Raw genomic sequence first — 19,862 nt, 5'->3', positions numbered from 1 at the left:
CGGGCATGAGCCCTTCTTCAGGAATGAGGAAAGTTTGTCCAGCAGGCTAAGATAAAAGGTAGGGAGGAGGGACTTGGGGGAGGGGCGTTGGAAATGCGATAGGTGGAGGGAGGTCAAGGTGAGGGTGATAGGCCGGAGTGGGGTGGGGGCGGAGAGGTCAGGAAGAAGATTGCAGGTTAGGAAGGCGGTGCTGAGTTCGAGGGATTTGACTGAGACAAGGTGGGGGGAGGGGAAATGAGGAAACTGGAGAAATCGGAGTTCATCCCTTGTGGTTGGAGGGTTCCTAGGCGGAAGATGAGGCGCTCTTCCTCCAACCGTCGTGTTGCTATGGTCCGGCGATGGAGGAGTCCAAGGACCTGCATGTCCTTGGTGGAGTGGGAGGGGGAGTTGAAGTGTTGAGCTACGGGGTGGTTGGGTTGGTTGGTCCGGGTGTCCCAGAGGTGTTCTCTGAAACGTTCCGCAAGTAGGCGGCCTGTCTCCCCAATATAGAGGAGGCCACATTGGGTGCAGCGAACTCAGCACCGCCTTCCTAACCTGCAATCTTCTTCCTGACCTCTCTGCCCCCATCCCCACTCCGCCCTATCACCCTCACCTTGACCTCCCTCCACCTATCGCATTCCCAACGCCCCTCCCCCAAGTCCCTCCTCCCTACCTTTTATCTTAGCCTGCTGGACACACCTTCCTCATTCCTGAAGAAGGGCTCATGCCCGAAACGTCGATTCTCCTGCTCCTTGGATGCTGCCGGACCTGCTGCGCTTTTCCAGCAACACATTTTCCGCTCTGATCTCCAGCATCTGCAAGTCCTCACTTTCTCCTCAGTGAAGATAAACGGCCGAGTAAACACAAAGTTAGCATTTTCTATTGTCTCTCACTTTCTTCCCCCAGCACTTACCGCCAGAGCCACTTGGACAGCGGGACTCCCTCACACCGAACGCCGGGAACAAGGAGCCCGGCAGCGGCTCCATTCTCCACAGGCCGCGAACTTGACAAACACGGTCGCAGGCGTCGCACAAAGATGACGTCCCACGCGGCTCACGGGCTGCATCATGGGAATTGTAGTCCTCGTGGTTTTGGGTCCATTGAGATACATCGCAGAGCGGGGATGTAAGGACCAAGGCAAAAATGAGGACTGCAGCTGCTGGAAACCAGAGTCTAGATTAAAGTAGTGCTGGAAAAGCACAAAGCAGGTGGCATTGTTCGTGTCCTGTTCATACACTTCTTGAGTAAAATGCTGCTAATATATTATAATAACAAGTTAAAGTAATTGATGACAATTAATGTAATTTTACACTTTCCATTCTATATGTGAACAAAGAACACTACCACACAGGAACAGAGTTAAAAATCACACACCACTTTATAGTCCGACAGGTTTAATTGGAAGCACTAGCTTTCGGAGCGCTGCTCCTTCATCAGGTGGTTGTGGAGTATAGCACAACCTTATACTCTCCAACCACCTGATGAAGGAGCAGCGCTCCGAAAGCTACTGCTTCCAAATAAATCTGTTGGACTAATAACCTGGTGTTGTGTGATTTTTAACTTTGTACACCCTAGTCCAACACCAGCACCTCCAAATCATGACACAGGAACAGGCCCTTCAGCCCGCCAAGCATGTGCCCACACGATATCTTTCTAAACAAGAAACCTTTTACCTCTGCACAGTCCATATCCCTCTATTGCCAGAGAATTTGTGTATTTGTCTAGATGCCTTTTTAAATGTTGCTATTGTATTTCTAAAATAACTGCACAGAGGCCAGTATCCTGTCACCCTTTGTTTACTTGTGCACAGTACTTTTGCTGTGACCGGCCGGTCTGCTCAGCGTCAATCACCTGAACTGAGATTTTATTTTCCTGTTTTTTTTCTGAAGTGAGGAGATTCTAAATCCCCTATTTATATATATTTTTTCTCTTCATTATATATTGTTTTCTTTTCCTCTTACCCCTACACTACCGCCTAACAGCAGTAGTGCTTACTTATTCCCCAACACCCATGTCATGTGTGTGCAGGTGTAGGACACAGTGAAGAGTAACGAGTGCAGAAATCTTTATTTACATTCCACCACTAAGAAGAAAGGAAACACCCAAGTGGCCAGTGACAAGCAGTCAACAAGGGCAATGCTGGGTGAACAAATATGTGAAAAAGGAGGGCAGGGATTAAATCAAAATAGAGTCCGAGGGGAAAATTAAACACTCCTCACCCTGCGGAGTCTACTTTTCCCTGAGAATCTCGAGGGTATTGGTGGACACCGTGTGCTCCTTCTCCAGGGACACCCAGGCCCAAATGTAACTTCGGAAGAGCGTCTTTTTTTCTGTCAGCAAGTCACCCTTTATTTGCACATAGAGAGTCATCCAGTTCCTTCAGAGCAATCTCTCAGAGTGAACAGGGTGTCTGGCACTCCTGTTCTTCTTTTTCCTCTCTTTTTGTCTTTTCTATCTTCCCCCCCCCCCCCCCCACCCCCCCCCCATGTTAACCAACACCCAGTTGTGTAGGTGTAAGACACAGTGAATGAACAACAAGTGTACAAAATGTCATTCATATTCCACCACCAGGAAGAAAGGAAACACCCAGTGGCCAGAGACAAGCATGTCCCACCTCCACAAAGGGCAATGCTGAGGGATCAAAAAGTGAAAAGTGGGGCAGCAATTAAATCAAAATAGAATCGGAGGGGGTAGTAAAGCACTCCACACACCGCAGTGCCCACCTCTCTGTGAATACCTCGAGAGTATTGGTAGACACCACGTGCTCCTTCTCTAAGGACACCCAGGCCCGGAAGTAACTGCGGAAGAGGGTTTTTTTCTTTAGTCAGCCAAGGCTTTCCTGATTGGCGCAGGCTAACAATCCTAAGCAACAACCTCATAGTCAACCTGGCCAACCTGGTTCCAAGCACTACAATCTGCTTCTATCACATCCTCTGGTACAGCATGCAAGGCACTTACCATCCTCTGTGTAAAAGAAACTCTCACATCTCTTTTAAACTTTCCTCATTTTACCTTAAACGTAGGACCCTAGTATTTGGCATTTCTATCCTGGAAAAAAGACTCCAAATATCCATTCCATTCATGCCTCTCATAATTTTATAAACTTCTATCAGGTCGCCTCCTCAGCCTCTGACATTCAAGTGAGAATAAACCAAGTTTGTCCAATTTGTCCTCATAACTAGTATCTTCCAAAACAGGCTACATCCTGGTAAGTCATTTCTGTATCCTCTCCAAAGCCACCACAGCCTCTGGTAGTGATGACCAGAATGATATGAAATGTTCCAAATGTTGCTAAAGTCCTATATAGCTGAGACATGATTTGCCAATTTCTATACATTATGCATCAACTGATCAAGACAAGCATGAAGTATACCTTCTTGACCACCTTATCCACTTGTGTTGCCACTTTCAGGGAACTGTGAATCTATACACCTAGATTTCTCTTTATGTTAATGCTTCTAATGCTTCTTTATTGATACCTCCCTCCTGTATTAGATCGTCCAAAGAGATTGATGAGGGCAGAGCAGTAGACGTTGACCGCATTACTTTAGTAAAGCCTTTGACAAGGTTCTGCATGATAGACTAATTCGTAAAGTTAGATCACATGGGATTCAGGAAGAGCTTGCCAATTGGACACAAAATTGGCTTGATGGTAGGAGACAGGGGTGGTGGAGAGTTGTTTTTGGGCTGGAGGCCTGTTACTGGCATTATTCCGTGGGGATAGGTGCTGTGTCAATGTTTATTTAAAACCACAAGCGAAGTGACTTCACTTGATGATGGAGGAGTGTTCCAAAAGCTTGTGGTTTTACATAAAGCTGTTGGACTATTACCTGGTGTCGTGTGACTTCTGACTTTGTCCACCCCAGTCCAACACTGGCACCTCCCCATCATGGGTCAACTTTTATTTGTCATTTATATAAACAATGAGAATTTAGGAAGTAGGGTTAGGAAGTTTGTGGATGACACCAAAATTGGTGGTATAGTCATAGAGTGGTACAGCACAGAAACAGACCCTTCAGTCTAACTCATCCATGCCGACCCGATATCCTAACCTAATCTAGTCCCATTTGCCAGCACTTGGCCCATATCCTTCTAAACCCTTCCTATTCATATATCTATCCAGATGCATTTTAAATGTTGCAATTGTACCATCCTCCACCACATCCTCTGGCAGCTCATTCCATACACGTACCACCCTCTGTGTGAAAAAGGTGCTCCTTAGGTCCCTTCTATATCTTGCCCCTCTCACCCTAAACCTATGCCCTCTAGTTCTGGACTCCCCCACCCCAGGAAAAATTTCTTGTCTATTTATCCTATCCATGCCTCTCATGATTTTATTAACCACTGTGAGGTCACCCCTCAGCCTTTGATGGTCCAGGGAAAACAGCCCTAGCCTTTCAGCCTCTTCCTATAGCTCAAATCCTCCAACCTTTGCAACATTCTTGTAAATATTTTCTGAACTCTCTCCAAGTTTCACAACATCCTTCCGATAGCAAGGAGACTAGAATTGCATGCAATATTCCAAAAGTGGCCTAATCAACGTCCTGCACAACCGCAACATGACCTCCCAACTCCTATATTCAATGCTCTGACCAATAAAGGAGAGCATACCAAATGCCTTCTTCACTATCCTATCGACCTGCAACTCTGCTTTCAAGGAGCTATGAACCTGCACTCCAAGGTCTCTTTGTTCAGCAACACTCCCTAGGACCTTACCGTAAGTGTGTACGTCCTGCTAAGATTTCCTTTCCGACAGTGAAGAAGGTTACTTAAGATGACAAAGGCGCCTTGATTAATTGGGCTTAGGCATGGAGGAGTGGCAGATGAAGTTTAGGTGCAACCTATTCTTCTACAGGTCCCACCTGCCCCAGAAGACATTTCAATGATCCACATACCTAAAGCCTCTCCCTCCTACATCTGCTTTTCAGCCACATATTTAACTGTACCATATTCCTATTCCTGGCATCACTGGCACAAGGAGTAATCTGAAGATTAAAGCCCTAGAGGTTCTGTTTTTTTAATTTACAACCTAACTCCCTGAACACCATCTGCAGGACATAATCTCTCTTTCTGCCTCTGTCATTAGGAAGAATGTGCACCACAATCCCTGGCTGATCGCCCTGCTTTTTGAGAATGTCTCACTCTGCTCAGGGACATTCTTGACCCAGGCACCAGGGAGGTAACTCACCATCCTGAAGCCTTCCATGTGGCCACAGTAACACCTTATCTGTTAGCGGGTCCAGACACATAACTCGACTTGCGTCAGTGAATATCAGAGAAAAATGATGAGATAGAATGCACTAACATTCAGAAAATAATTTTCCACTCGTTGACATAAAGGGGAAAATCCCACAGTTGCTTAATCAGTGGATAAATAGGAAATTAAGTTGATGTTCCAATTGGATTGTGCCAGACTGGCCCCTTCAAGATAATTCTATCGGGTTCTTGAGCTGCTGCATTCTGACTATTCATCTCCAAATTTCCCATATGGTCTGTTGCTCTTGGCTGAGCTCCTTTACCAGATTTGTCAGGAAATTTGGAGAATACCTTTTACATGGTTGATCAAGACATTGGAAGGGAAGTTGGGAAGCTTATTCATTCATGAAATGTGAATGTTATTGGCAAGTATCATTCCTCCCAAATTGCTGTTGAAAAGCTGGTGGTGACCTGCATCTTGAACCCTTGGCATATACTATGGGTTTACCCTGACCGTCGTCAAGAAGGAAGTTCCAGGATTTTGACACGACAACGGTGGAGGAATAGGGGTATACTTCCAAGTCAGGATGAGAAACTTGGAGAGAACCTGCAGATGGTGGTGTTCAAATGCATTAACTGACTTTGTTCTTCTCAGTAGTCAAAGTTGTGGGTTTGGGAGGAGCTGCAAAGAAGCCTCAGTGAGCTGTCACAGTACACACTGCTGCCGCTGGGTGTCATTTGTGGAGGGAGTGAATGTGTGAGTAGGGCATGAGATGCCAACCAGTGGGTTGCTTTATCCTGGATGTTAAGAACAAAGAATATCAGTAACGTTCAAGGAATTGGCCATGCTAAATTGTCCATAGTGTTAGGTGCGTTAGTCGGGGGGGGGGGGTTACTCTTCGGAGGGGCGGTGTGGACTTGTTGGGCCAAAGGGCCTGTTTCCACTGTAGGGAATCTAATCTAAAAAAAAGCCATGAAACTATTCACCTTTGAGCTGCTGTTTGGCCCATTAAGAATTTCCTGGGTTTATAATTTCAATTTCTAGCACTATCTTTTACAAAGTTTCCTTTTCATAGAATCATAGAATCCCTACAGTGTGAATACAGGCCCTTTGGCTGAACAAGCCCACACCGAAGAGTCATCCAACCAGACCCATTCCCCTACCCTATTACTCTACATTTACCCCTGACTAATGCACCCAACCTACACATCCCTGAACACTATGGGCAATTCAGCATGGCCAATTCACCTAAACTGCACATCTTTGGATTGTGGAAGGAAACTGGAGCACACGGAGGAAGTCTATTATTCTGTAACAAAAACCAAAATTGCTGGGGAAACTCAGAGCCAACGTATCAAATCCAGGGATCTTTTCAGATCTCCAGCATCCATAGTTCCTTGTTTTAATATTGTTTATTGTTGTTGAAAATGAGATTTATTTTATTAAGAAGCCAAGCCAAGTGTAAGGAATCAAAATTTAGAAAATACTCAGAAGGATGTACAGCATATGCGAAGAAAGAAATAGTTAATATTTCAGATCAATGAAATTTGATCAGGTTTTGTTTCTTTTTCAAATTTCCTCCCAATGTGGCATTTTGTCTTTGTAACTCCAATACTAATCAAACAAACTTAGGAAAAGACATTTTAAGTAATCCAATGTGAGTGAAGTGACTGCTGTTTATGTAGCAAATTGTTACAATCTTGGAATGACCTTGCTGAAAAGGTGATGAAAGTAGATTCAATACTAATTTTCAAAAGGGAATTAGTTCATTCATTAAATATTTGAGAAGCAAAATTTGCAGAGCTCTGGAGAAAGAGCAGGAACTAACTGCACAGCTCTTTGAAAGGGGTTGTTTAAGTATGATTGGTCAAATAGCGTCATGCACTCTGACATACTTACATTCAATGGGTTAGAATCTGCAGCTTCACGGATTCCCTAGAGCTACACAATTAGCACAGGATATCACACAATTATTTTTGCAACTGTGCAGTCACACAAACTGATAACAGTCCCCTGGTCCTAATTATGTTTAAGTAACCAAGCTCAAAGGTTTACTTTTCATTTTAATCTCTGGAGCACTTGCGTGACATATTGCAGAGAATAAATAATTTTTCTATAAAAATATGAGCATAAAAAATGCTCCATGAACAACCCACATTCAATAAACACAGGATCAGAGTCAAAATTGATCAAACAAGTGAAATGAAGTGAGCAGAAGACAAGCTGTCCTCTGCAGCACCATTCCACCTGATTACTGCTCTCTTCACTGTCACAGTTCATCCTCAGAAACCCTTTCAAAATAGTTAATTTGACTATGCATAGTCCCTTTCATACATTCTGGACTTTCAAAAACACTGAGCAGCAAATTACGTTTAGGAGGAAGCAATGGCACGATGGTATTGTTGCTGAGCTAGTAATCCATACACCTAGTTAATGTCCTGGAAACCTAGGTTAAATTCCCACATAGCAGTTGGTTGCTTGCTTGATTACTCAATAACAAAAGTAAATCTGGAATAAAAAGCCTAATGAACTCCAGAGATGCTTCTGTCCATAACAGAATCGGTAGTAGTGGCCACCTCACAGTCTTTGTGGAGACAATGACCTATCTTCACAATGATATTTTCCATTATTTGGAGATGCCGGTGTTGGACTGGGGCATACCAAGTTAAAAATCACACAACACCAGGTTGTACTCCAACAGGTTTAATTGGAAGCACTAGCTTTCAGAGTGCTGCTCTTTCATGCAACCACCATTGGAAGTAGTGCTTCCAATTAAACCTGTTGGGCGATAATGTAGTGATTTTTAATATTTTCCATATGTGTGTATCATTGTCACCATGCTAAATGGGATTGACCTCAATCAGATTTAACAAGTGAAGACTGGCATCTGTGAAGTGCTAATGAACCATCAGCAAAATTGCACTCAAACACAATCTACAACTTCATGGCCTGGCATTCCCCCATCATGAACATCAAGCCAGGGAATTAACCCTGGTTCAATGAAGTGTGCAGGAGGGCACGCTAGGAACCAATGTTTTTCTCAATTGCCTAGATTATGCCTGATACACAAAAAAAGTAGGACAAAACCAAACTGGTCAATTGTCATCACGAGTCTACTCTCAATCATCAATAAAGTGATGGAAAGTGTCATTAACAGCGCTATCAAGCAGCACGTGCTCAGCAGTAACCTGCTCACTGATGCTGATTCACCATGATCACTCAGCTGTTGACCTCATTACCTAGATTCAAATATGGACAAAAAAGCAGAATTCCAGAGGGGAGATGAGAGTGACTGCCCTTGATATCAAGGTCATATCTGAAAGAGTACAACGTCAAGGACATTGCAAACCTAGAGTTAGTGGGAACTGGGCAGGGAGAATTCTCTGCTGGTTGGCATCATTATCGAGCACAAAACAAAGTGGTTGTAATTGTTGAAGGTCAATCAGTTCATCTTCAGTTTAAATGGAGCAGATTTTGTCAGGTGTGACCAGGAAGGATTCCTGACTCAATATGTAGATAGGCCAACTAGAGGGGAGGCCATATTGGATTTGGTGCTTGGCAACAAACAGTTCAAGTGTCAGATCTCTCGGTGGGAGAGTATTTCGGTGATAGTGATCACAATTCCCTGACCTTTACTATAGTCATGGAGAGGGATCGGAGCAGATGGTATGGGAAAGTATTTAATTGCGGCAGGAATGTCGGAGCATAAATTGGGAGCAGTTATTCTCAGGGAAATTCACGATAGAAATATGGAGGTTGTTTCAGGAGCACATCCTGTGAGTGCTGGACAGGTTAGTCCCACTGAGGCAAGGAAGTGATAGCAGAGTGAAGGGACCTTGGATGACAAGAGATGTGAAACATCTAGTCAAGAGGAAGAAAGAAGCTGAAAAATGTGTTGCTGGAAAAGCGCAGCAGGTCAGGCAGCATCCAAGGAGCAGGATAATCGCCGTTTTGGGCATAAGCCCTTCTTCAGGAATGAGGAAGGTGTGCCAAGCAGGCTAAGATAAAAGGTAGGGAGGAGGGACTTGGAAGAAGGGCATTGGGAATGCGATAGGTGGAAGGAGGTTAAGGTGAGGGTGATAGGCTAGAGAGGGGGTGTGGGCGGAGAGGTCGGGAAGAAGATTGCAGGTCAAGAAGGCGGTGCTGATCCGAGGGTTGGGACTGAGATAAGGTGGGGGGAGGGGAAATGAGGAAGCTGGAGAAATCTACATTCATCCCATGTGGTTGGAGGGTTCCTAGGAGATGAGGCGCTCTTCCTCCAGACATCGTGTGGTCAGGGTCTAGCGAGGGAGGAGGCCAAGGTCCTGTATGTCCTTGGCGGAGTGGGAGGGGGAGTTAAAGTGTTCAGCCATGGGGCGGTTGGGTTGGTTGGTGTGGGTGTTCTCTGAAACGTTCCGCAAGTAGACGGCCTGTCTCCCCAATGTAGAGAGGCCACGTCGGGTGCAGTAAATGATTGCCATGATCGCGAGGAAGACCATCGCCGACAGATTCGCGTCCTCCACGGGATCCACAGCCACCGGGAACAACACCATTTCTGCCGTCGTCGCAGCCACTTCCACCCCCGGAGTTGCCATCGCCGCATCTAATTCCGCCCCCAGTGACGTCACTCACCTGCACAACGACCACGCCGCATGCGTCTCCGCCCCCACACCAATCTCTGCCCCCACACCAATCTCTGCCCCCACACCGATCTCTGCCCCCACGCCGATCTCCGCCCCTACGACTGACTCCGCCCCCATGCCTAACCCCACTCCATGCCTAACCCCACCCCCACTCCCAGCTTCAGCCCCACACCAGCTCCCAGCCCTGCCATATTTTCACCATCCCTCCAGACCTCCCCCTCTCTGAGGATGAAAGATCAGTCCTCAGCAGAGGCCTCACCTTCATCTCCCTACGTTCCCAGATTAACGAGTTCAACACACGGCAAGACATCAAACAATTCTTCCATTGCCTTTGCCTACTTCTTCAACCAGGATTCTCGCCCACCCTCTGACGACCCCTTCTCCCATCTCCAACACACCCCATCCACCTGGACACCCCGTGCTGGCCTCTTACCCACCCTCGATCTCTTCATAGCCAACTGCCGCCGCAACATTAACCGCCTCAACCTCTCCACCCCTCTCACCCACTCCAACCTCTCACCCTCACAACGTGCTGCCCTCCACTCCAACCCCAACCTCACTATCAAACCAGCAGACAAGGGTGGTGCGGTGGTAGTTTGGCGCACCAATCTTTACACCGCTGAGGCTAAATGCCAGCTTGCGGACACCTCCTCCTACTGCCCCCTTGACCATGACCCCACCTCCCACCACCAAACCATCATCTCCCAGACCATCCATAACCTCATCACCTCAGGGGTTCTCCCATGCACCGCCTCTAACCTCACAGTCTCACAACCCACACCGCCCATTTCTACCTCCTGCCCAAAATCCACAAACCCGACTGCCCTGGCCGACCCATTGTCTCAGCCTGCTCCTGCCCCACCGAACTCATCTCTGCATACCTCAACACAGTCCCGTCCTCCTTAGTCCAAGAACCCCCCACCTACGTTCGGGACACCACCCACGCCCTCCACTTCCTCCATGATTTTTGCTTCCCCGGTCCCCAACCCTATCTTCACTATGGACATCCAGTCCCTATACACCTCCAACCCCATCAAGAAGCCCTCCGCTTCTTCCTTTCCCGCCGACTCAACCAGTACCCTTCCACTGACACCCTCCTTCGACTGACTGAACTGGTCCTCACTCTGAACAACTTCTCTTTCTGACCCTCCCACTCCCTCCAAACCAAAATGGCAGCCATGGGCACCCGCATGGGCCCCAGCTATGCCTACCTCTTAGGCAGATATGTGGAACAGTCCATCTTTCACAGCTACACTGGCACCACCCACTACCTTTTCCTCCGCTACATCGATGACTGTATCGGCGCTACCTCGTGCTCCCATGAGGAGGTTGAATAGTTCATCCACTTCACTAACACCTTCCACTCTGACCTCAAATTTACCTGGACCATCTCAGACTCCTCCCTCCCCTTCCTAGACCTTTTTATTTCTATCTCGGGCGACCGACTCAACACGGACATTTACGATAAACCGACCGACTCCCACAGCTACCTAGATTACACCTCCTCCCACCCTGCCCCCTGTAAAAACGCCATCCCATATTCCCAATTCCTTCGCCTCCGCCACATCTGCTCCCAGAAGGACCAATTCTAATACCGAACAACCCAGATGGCCTCCTTCTTCAAAGACCGCAATTTCCCCTCAGATGTGGTTGACGATGCTCTCCACCGCATCTCCTCCACTTCCCGCGCCTCCGCCCTTGAACCCCGACCCTCCAATCACCACCAGGACAGAACCCCACTGGTCCTCACCTTCCACCCCACCAACCTCCAGATACATAGCATCATCCGTCGTCATTTCTGCCACCTCCAAACAGACCCCACCACCAAGTATATATTTCCCTCCCCTCCCCTATCAACGTTCCGGAAAGACCACTCCTTCCGCGACTCCCTTGTCAGCTCCACACCCCCCACCAACCCAACCTCCACTCCCGGCACCTTCCCCTGCAACTGCAAGAAATGCAAAACTTGCGCCAACACCTCCCCCCTCAATTCCCTCCAAGGCCCCAAGGGACCCTTCCACATCTGTCACAAATTCACCTGCACCTCCACACACATCATTTACTGCATCTGCTGCACCCAATGTGGCCTCCCCTACATTGGGGAGACAGGCCGCCTACTTGCAGAACGTTTCAGAGAACACCTCTGGGACACCCGCACCAACCAACCCAACCGCCCCATGGCTGAACACTTTAACTCCCCCTCCCACTCCGCCAATGACATGCAGGTCCTTGGCCTCCTCCATCGCCAGACCATGGCAACACGACGCCTGGAGGAAGAACGCCATCGAGGAACCCTCCAACCACAAGGGATGAATGCAGATTTCTCCAGCTTCCTCATTTCCCCTCCCCCCACCTTATCTCAGTCCCAAACCTCAGACTCAGCACCACCTTATTGACCTGCAATCTTCTTCCCGACCTCTCCGCCCACACCCCCTCTCTGGCCTATCACCCTCACCTTCACCTCCTTCCACCTATCGCATTCCCAACGTCCCTCCCTCAAGTCCCTCCTCCCTACCTTTTATCTTAGCCTGCTTGGCACACCTTCCTCATTCCTGAAGAAGTGCTTGTGCCCGAAACGTCGATTCTCCTGCTCCTTGGATGCTGCCTGACCTGCTGCGCTTTTCCAGCAACACATTTTTCAGCTCTGATCTCCAAGAAATGCAGTCCTCACTTTCTCCAAGAGGAAGAAGGAAGCTTGCTTAAGGTTGAGGAAGCAAGGATCAGACAGGGCTCAAGAGGGTTACAAGGTAGTCAGGAAGGAACTGAAGAATGGACTTAGGAGAGCTAGAAGGAGCCATGAGAAAGCTTTAGCAGGTCAGATTAAGGAAAAATCCTAAGGTATTATACACTTTTGTGAGGAACAAGAGTGAAGTCTCAGACACTGGAACTCCAATTCAGGTTCCCGCTTCCCCCCCCACCGCTGAATTAGATTAAACCCTCCCAAATAGCATTAGCAAATCTTCCCCCCCACGGATATTGATACCCCTCTGGTTCAGGTGTAGACCATCCTGTTTGTAGAGGTTGCACCTACCCCAGAATGAGCCCTAATTATCCAGGTATCCAAAACCCTCCCTCCTGCACCATTCCTGTAGCCAAATGTTCAACTCCTCTCTCTCCTCATTCCTTGCATCGCTAGTACATGGCACAGGCAACAAACCAGAGATAACAACTCTGTTTGTTCTAGCACTAAGCTTCTACCCCAGCTCCCTGAATTTCTGCCTTTTCCAACCTATGTTGTGAGTGTCTATGCGGACCACGACTTGGGGCTGCTCTTCCTCCCCACAAGGATCCAAAAACATGATCCAAGAAATCACGAATCCTGGCACCTGGGAGGCAACACACCAACTGTGAGTCTCTCTCGTCCCCACAGAACTTCCTATCTGTCCCCCTAACTACGGAGTCCCAATGACTACCGCTCTGCTCTTCTCCCCCTCTTCCCTTCTGAGCAACAGGGACAGACTCTGTGCCAAAGACTTATACCCTGTGGCTTACCCCTGGTAAGTTGTCCCCCCAACAGTATCCAAAACGGTATACTTGTTATTGAGGGGAATGACCACAGGGGATCCCAGCGCTGTCTGCTGGTTCCCTTTCCGTCCCCTGACAGTAACCCATCTGCCTTTTTCTTGTACCCGAGGTGTGACCCCCTCTGCCTCCTGAATGATTCAGCTCCAGCTACATTTCCCTAACACGGTTTTCGAGGAGCTGGAGTTGGGTGCACTTCCTGCAGATGCAGTCAGCAGGGACACTAGTGGTGACCCTTACTTCCCACATTCTGCAGGAGGAACATTCAACTGCCCTAACCGCCATCCCCACTGTTCTAAATTCCCAAAGAGACTGTAGAAAAGTAAAGAATAATCCAGCACACAGAACCTTTTTTTTTAAGAATAGCTTTCAAGCATAGCTTGATTAGAGATAGTCAGCATGGCCTTGTGAGGAGGTCATGCCTCACAAGCCTTATTGAATTCTTTAAGGATGTGACAAAACACATTAATGGAGGTAGAGCAGTGGATGTGATGTATATGGATTTTAGCAAGGCATTTGATAAGGTTCCCCGTGATAGGGCTCATTCAAAACGTAAGGAGACAAGGGATACTGGGAAATTTGGCTGTCTGGAAACAGAATTGGCTGGCCCATAGAAGACAGTGGGTGGGAGCAGATGGAAAGTATTCTGCCTAGAACTGGTGACCAGTGGTCTTCCACAGGGATTTGTTCTGGGACTTCTGCTCTTTGTGATTTTTATAATAACTTGGTGAGGAAGTGGAAGGTTGGGTTAGTACGTTTGCTGATGACACAAAGGTTGGTGGAGTTGTGGGTAGAGTGGAGGACTGCTTTAGGGTGCATGGGACATTGACAAGATGCAGAGCTGGGCTGAGAAGTGGTAGATGGAGTTCAACCTGGAAAAATGTGAAGTGATTCATTTTGGAAGGTCTAATTTGAATGCAGATTACAGGGTTAAAGACAGGATTTTTGGCGGTGTAGAGGAACAGAAAACTCTTGGGGTCTACATCCATAGATCCCTCAAAGTTGCCACCCAAGTTGATAGGGTTGTTAAGAAGGCGTATGATGTGTTGGCTCTCATTAGCAGGGGGATTGAGTTTAAGACTGAGGTTATATTACAACTTTATAAGACCTTGGTTAGACCACACTTGGAATTTTGTGTTCAGTTCTGGTCACCTCATTATCAGAAGGATGTGGTAGCCTTAGAGAGGGTACAGAGGAGATTTACCAGGATGCTGCCTGGACTCGAGGGCATGTCTTATGAAGAAAGGCTGAGGGAGCTAGGGCTTTTCTCATTGGAGCAAAGAAGGATGAGACATGACTTGATAGAGGTGTACAAGATGATGTGAGGCATAGATAGAGTGGATCACCAGAGACTTTTTCCTGGGGTGGAAATGACCATTAAGAGGAGGCATAATTTTATGGTGACTGGAGGAAGGTTTAGGGGAGATGTCACAGGTAGGATCTTTACACAGAGAGTGGTGGGTGTGTGGAATGCATTGCCAGAAGTGGTAGTAGTCCAATACATTAGGGACATTTAAGCGACTCTTGGATAGGCACATGGATAATAATAAAATGATAGTATGGTATGTAGGTTAGTCTGATCTTGGAGTAGGATAAAAGGTCACACAACATCAAGGGCTGAAGAGCTTGTAATGTGCTAAGAAAAAAAACATTTTAGCCACACAAGGACTATCTCCAACAATGAAGAAACCTAGCCATCACTTCTTGACATTCAATAGTATTACTTTTGCTGAATTCCTCACTATCGAAATCTGAGAACTGACCATTGATCACAAAGTGCGCTGAACTAGTCTTATAAATACTGCGGCTGCAAGAGGACAGAGGTTGTGAATTCTGCAGCTCATAAATTACATCCTGACTCCTCAAAGCTCGTCCAACATCGATAAAAGTCAGCAGTATGATGGAATACTCCCCACTTGTCTGGATGGGTACAGCTCCAACAACATTCAAGAGGCCTGAAACCATCTAGCACCACAGCCCCAAAAATCCACTTCCTCCACCACTGATGCTCAGGAGCTGTAATGCATTCTAACTCCAAGATTATCTGCAGAAATTCACCAAAGCTCTTTTGACAGCACTTTCCAAGTCCACGATCACTTCCGTGGAGTAGGATAAGGGCAAAAGATGGGAACACCACCATGTCCAAGTGTTCCTCCAAGCCATTCACCATCCTGACTTGAAAATATATCATTGTTCCTTCACTGTTGTTGAGTCAGAATCCTGGAATACCCTCTCTAATCAGTTATTTGAAATCACAAGCTTTCAGAGCACCGTGATTTCAAATAAACCTGTTAGACTGTAACCTGGTATAGTGTGACTTCTGACCTTGTCCACCCCAGTTCAACACCGACACCTCCGCATCACCCTCCTTAATGGCATTGTAACTTCAACAAATGGACTGCAATGGTTTAAAAAGAGAGCTCACCACCATCTTCTCCTGGACAACTGGACAATAAATTCTGTCCCAGGCAGCAAAACCAACATTCTCTGAATAAATAAACAGAAGTCCTTCTGAGCTGTAGCCATGGTTATAACATTGAATCCTATTACAAAACTGTCATTCAATATTGCCTCCTGAAATGTATCGCCAAACTGGCTGCACACGTGTCAGTACCACAGTCACCTCGTGCCAAAATAACATTCTCCATGTGTGAATGGAGATAGTTAGCCTTCGGAAGCAGCTTCTTAGGATTGAGGATGACCTGCCTCTATTCCCATTTGATGGATTCTGAGATGGTTGATAACTCTGATGCATGATCTTCAGACTCTTGTTGGGCAAGTATCACTTGAAGGTTGACACAGATGAACAACACAAGTAAGAGGTAGCACAGCAATCAGCCTTGTCACAGGGAAAACTGGACTGTTGCTGCTCAGCAAAAAAAAAATGTTTGATTACAGGGGAAGATGAACAGAAGACAATGAGTGATAAGGCGGCATGGGGGTTAAAAGGCAGAAAGAGTGTAGGTAGAAATAAAACATCTAAATGGAAATAAATATCACAGATATCTCAGTGTTTAACTATCTAGACCTCAAAAAGCAAAGTCAGTAGCAATCCTAAATGAAGATGTCAAGGTTTCAGCCTTGGGTAAGCCTCATTTCTGATTCGAAAGGTGGTGGGTTTGAGTTCCACTCCCAAACTTGAACAGGCTTCTCATGAGAAAGCACTCTGCTCTTGGAAGTGCACTATTTCAGGTTAGGTATGAAATATGTTCACCTCATCAAACAATATAAAATATCCCACGTGAATATTTGGAAGAAAAACAAGGACTTATCCAGTCATTCGCGTAATGTTGTCTGTGAGATCTTGCTATGTGCAAAATGGCTGCCAGATTTCCTGACATCATACAGTGTGTTCACCTGACCAAGAGGTCTTGTGGCACAGTGGACAGTGCCCCTGCCTCAGAGCTACAAGCTCGAGGTGTAAATACAACTTCAGGATGGCCACAGAAGTGCATTCCTAATATCACCAAACAGGTTGATTGTCAAATAAAACAAAGAACCGTGGATGCTAGAGACCTGAAACAAACAAAATAGATATTGCTGGAGAAACTCAGCAGGCTTAGCAGCGACTGTGGAAAGAAAACAACTAATGTTTCAAATCCTGTATCCCTTCTTTTGAACCAGGTTGATTGTCAACCTGTAAGCACTTCCAATACACCTTTGGCAGGTTGTAAGAATTGGGAGTTTCCTGGTTGGCCATAGTTGATATGGAGTGGTATCTATCAAGCTATAGCTTCTGCCACTAGGCTGGTTATTCCAGGAAAAGCAAGGTATAGAAACAGACATAGCTATGCAGTTTATCTGCCTTCCTGCATCAGTAAATGTGGGAAAGCCTCTCGTCTAAGTCAGTGACTGCACAGTGCTGACTGCAGCTTCTTGAAGTTGTGGAAGGTGCTAGGTTTGTCTCTGAGAATTGTTTATGCTTTGCTGAAGGTTATATAATTGAGAATCTTCCTTTTTTTCCTTCACACACCCCTTCACTTTCTCAGAAAGCCACGCAGACATTTGGGAGCTGTTCCTGTCAAATCACAGACTTTAATTCTGTGCTGTAGCTACAGTGATACCATCTGGGGGCAGAGCCCATCTTGCTCAGTATCACATTGATATCTCGGTATAGTTTATGAAAAAGTTGGGTTACTCGAAAATTCTGTTTTCTTTTGAAGTCTACACATGTCTATGAGCACCTTCCAGACCAGTAAACAAACCACAGTGGAAACATTTTCATTGACACAGTCTGATCACACAGTACATGGGAGACCTATGAATGAAGGAGGGAATTTGGGTCTCAATGTGTCCAGACACGATTCTCTCCTCTAATTCATCAAATCACACCACTGTAGTGTATTGTTATCATGAAGCAATGTTAAGGGGAGGCAATAAGTGCTTGTGTGTTCTATATTCACCCTCTTTAATGTAGCAATGTTTTCATCTGGTGCCCACATTCTGCAAAACCAAAGGGTGAGTTTCCTCTAATAATTCCCACAAACAGATATATATATTGGGGCTCTATTCCAGCACGCGACCCCAATAAATGAGCAGGAGATTCCTTGCTTAGAAGATAATTTCAGAAGGATGATTTGGGAAATATCAAACCTTATTATTGACAGAGACAAGGAATAATTTCTCCCAGTGGATTATGTACAGCAGACTTTCTGAAAAAAAACAGCAGGTTGTTTGTTCACTGAAAAAGAGACAAGGCAGTTTTGATCGTCAGGATATTGCATCAACAGAATATAATACAGAAGGAGGCCATTTGGCCCAGTGAATGCACATCAACCTTTTCAAAGAACTTATTCCCGCTCTAACCTTACATCCTGAATTTTTTTTTATCCATCAACTATTTACCTAAGTCACTTTGATGGGAATCTGTATCTGTATTGGATAGTGGAATCTACTTCCTAACCACAGGTTGTGTTAAACAGTTTTCCCTCATGTCACTTCTGGTTCCTTTGCCAAACATCTTACATCTGAGCCCTCTGTTTATCGGCCCTTCAGCCATAGGAAGCAGTTTCTCTTTCCTAATTCCTATTATTTTTAAACATGTTGATTGTTATGATTTTCTTCCCATGTATATGATGTTCCACACTAAACATTTTCATTTCTTCTCTGTTTACCCTTCTCCTCCTGAAGGCATTGAAACTTTTAGACATTCTACTTGTTGCACTCCTTTGCCAGCAAGTATACCATTCCTCCACAAGGGAGACATGTTATTTACTGGTAGAAACCATCAGCATCAATAAACTGCGCAGTGATTTGGCCCAGGTTAAATCTGTTTGCTTCTTCATTTTATTTGTGACTCTTGATATCAAACCGTTTATTCATTAGTTCATTAGGACCTCCCCTCCCTTATACATCACCATATGGCATGGTGATCATTTATCCCCAGATTGCTTATAATGGCTTGCAAAACAAAGAAGTAGCAGGACAAGGGAATACTCCATGAAGGCAGTGCATTAGGAAGCTCAAAGGAACAGACTAATTTTGGGATGCACGTTCACAGATCTCTAAAGGCATCAGGACATGGTGGTTAAGAAGGCTTAAGGGACACTTGCCTTTATCAATCACAGTATGGATTAGAAAAGCAAAGAGGTCATGTTGGAGCAGTACAGAGCTTTAGTTAGACCATGGCTGGAATACTGTGTGCTTAGAATCATAGAGTTATGGGCATGCGCTGGAAAGTGGGATTAGTGTAGATAGCTCCGCACAGACTCAATGGGCCCAAGGGCCTCTTCTCTCCTGTATGATTCTATGACAAGCAAAATATAAGCAAGAATAATGTGGGATAAATAAGAATTCTCAGGAATAGGATAAAGGGCCTAACATTCCTTCTCCGTTCTGAAAGATGTCAACCCCATACCATTCTATATTCTTACTATGTCTCACAATCATACCTCTAGCCATTTTCTTCCTGAGGCTATGTATACTTTGCTCTTTGATTACGTATGCAATGACACCATGGCATTCGCATTTGCTCCTCTTGCCAACAAAAGGCAGAAGTGGGCTTAAGTTTAAAGTTAAAACACAGTGAAACTCCCCCAAACTGCTTTGTGAGTACCTACTTACCTTTTAATGGTGGTGGGTTTTTGATGGGCAAGTCTCCTACCCTCAAAGGGTGAGACTCTCTACATTGGACTCCAGTGATACAATTGGGAACCTAACCAATATATTTAAGATGCTGGGTTTCCTAGAAATTAGGGAATCTAGCAAAATAAAAGGGAGGCAAGCAAGAAGAAGCCTTCTCTAGCACCTCACCCGATCTCTAACACCCCAGTCTGACATGAAAGCTTTGGATTACTTTCTATCAATTTCAAGAATGAAATGATGGGACATCAACAGTGTAAAAATATCAAGAAAAGGCACAAGTCAGGAGTGTAATGGATTACTCCGTACTTGCCTGGATGAGTGCAACTCCAACAATGCTCAAGAAGCTCAACACCCTCCAGGACAAAGCAGTTGCTTGACTGGCTCTGCACCCACTTCTTCTACTATTGATGTTCAGTAGCAGCAGTGTGTGCCATCTACAAAATGCCCTACAGAAATTC

The 19,862-nt window shown here is 45.9% G+C and overlaps 1 protein-coding gene across 2 annotated transcripts in view; it reads right to left on the bottom strand.

The window, feature by feature from the left end:
* nrde2 (NRDE-2, necessary for RNA interference, domain containing) overlaps nt 1–19,862 on the bottom strand; it is a 115,924-nt gene that overhangs the window by 77,926 nt on the left and 18,136 nt on the right. For both annotated transcript variants that reach the window (XR_011960403.1, XM_072568077.1), the window contains exon 2: nt 893–1,138. Coding sequence is in view for 1 of the 2 variants with exons in the window: in XM_072568077.1 (XP_072424178.1) it covers nt 893–965 (73 nt within the window). In the remaining variant the exon portion in view is untranslated. The remainder of the gene's footprint in view (nt 1–892; nt 1,139–19,862) is intronic.

This window comes from Chiloscyllium punctatum, chromosome 4 (assembly GCF_047496795.1).
Source record: "Chiloscyllium punctatum isolate Juve2018m chromosome 4, sChiPun1.3, whole genome shotgun sequence".
Taxonomy (NCBI): Eukaryota; Metazoa; Chordata; class Chondrichthyes; order Orectolobiformes; family Hemiscylliidae; genus Chiloscyllium; species Chiloscyllium punctatum.
Note: the sequence above shows the minus strand (reverse complement) of the source record. Positions and strands in the feature narration are given on the sequence as shown.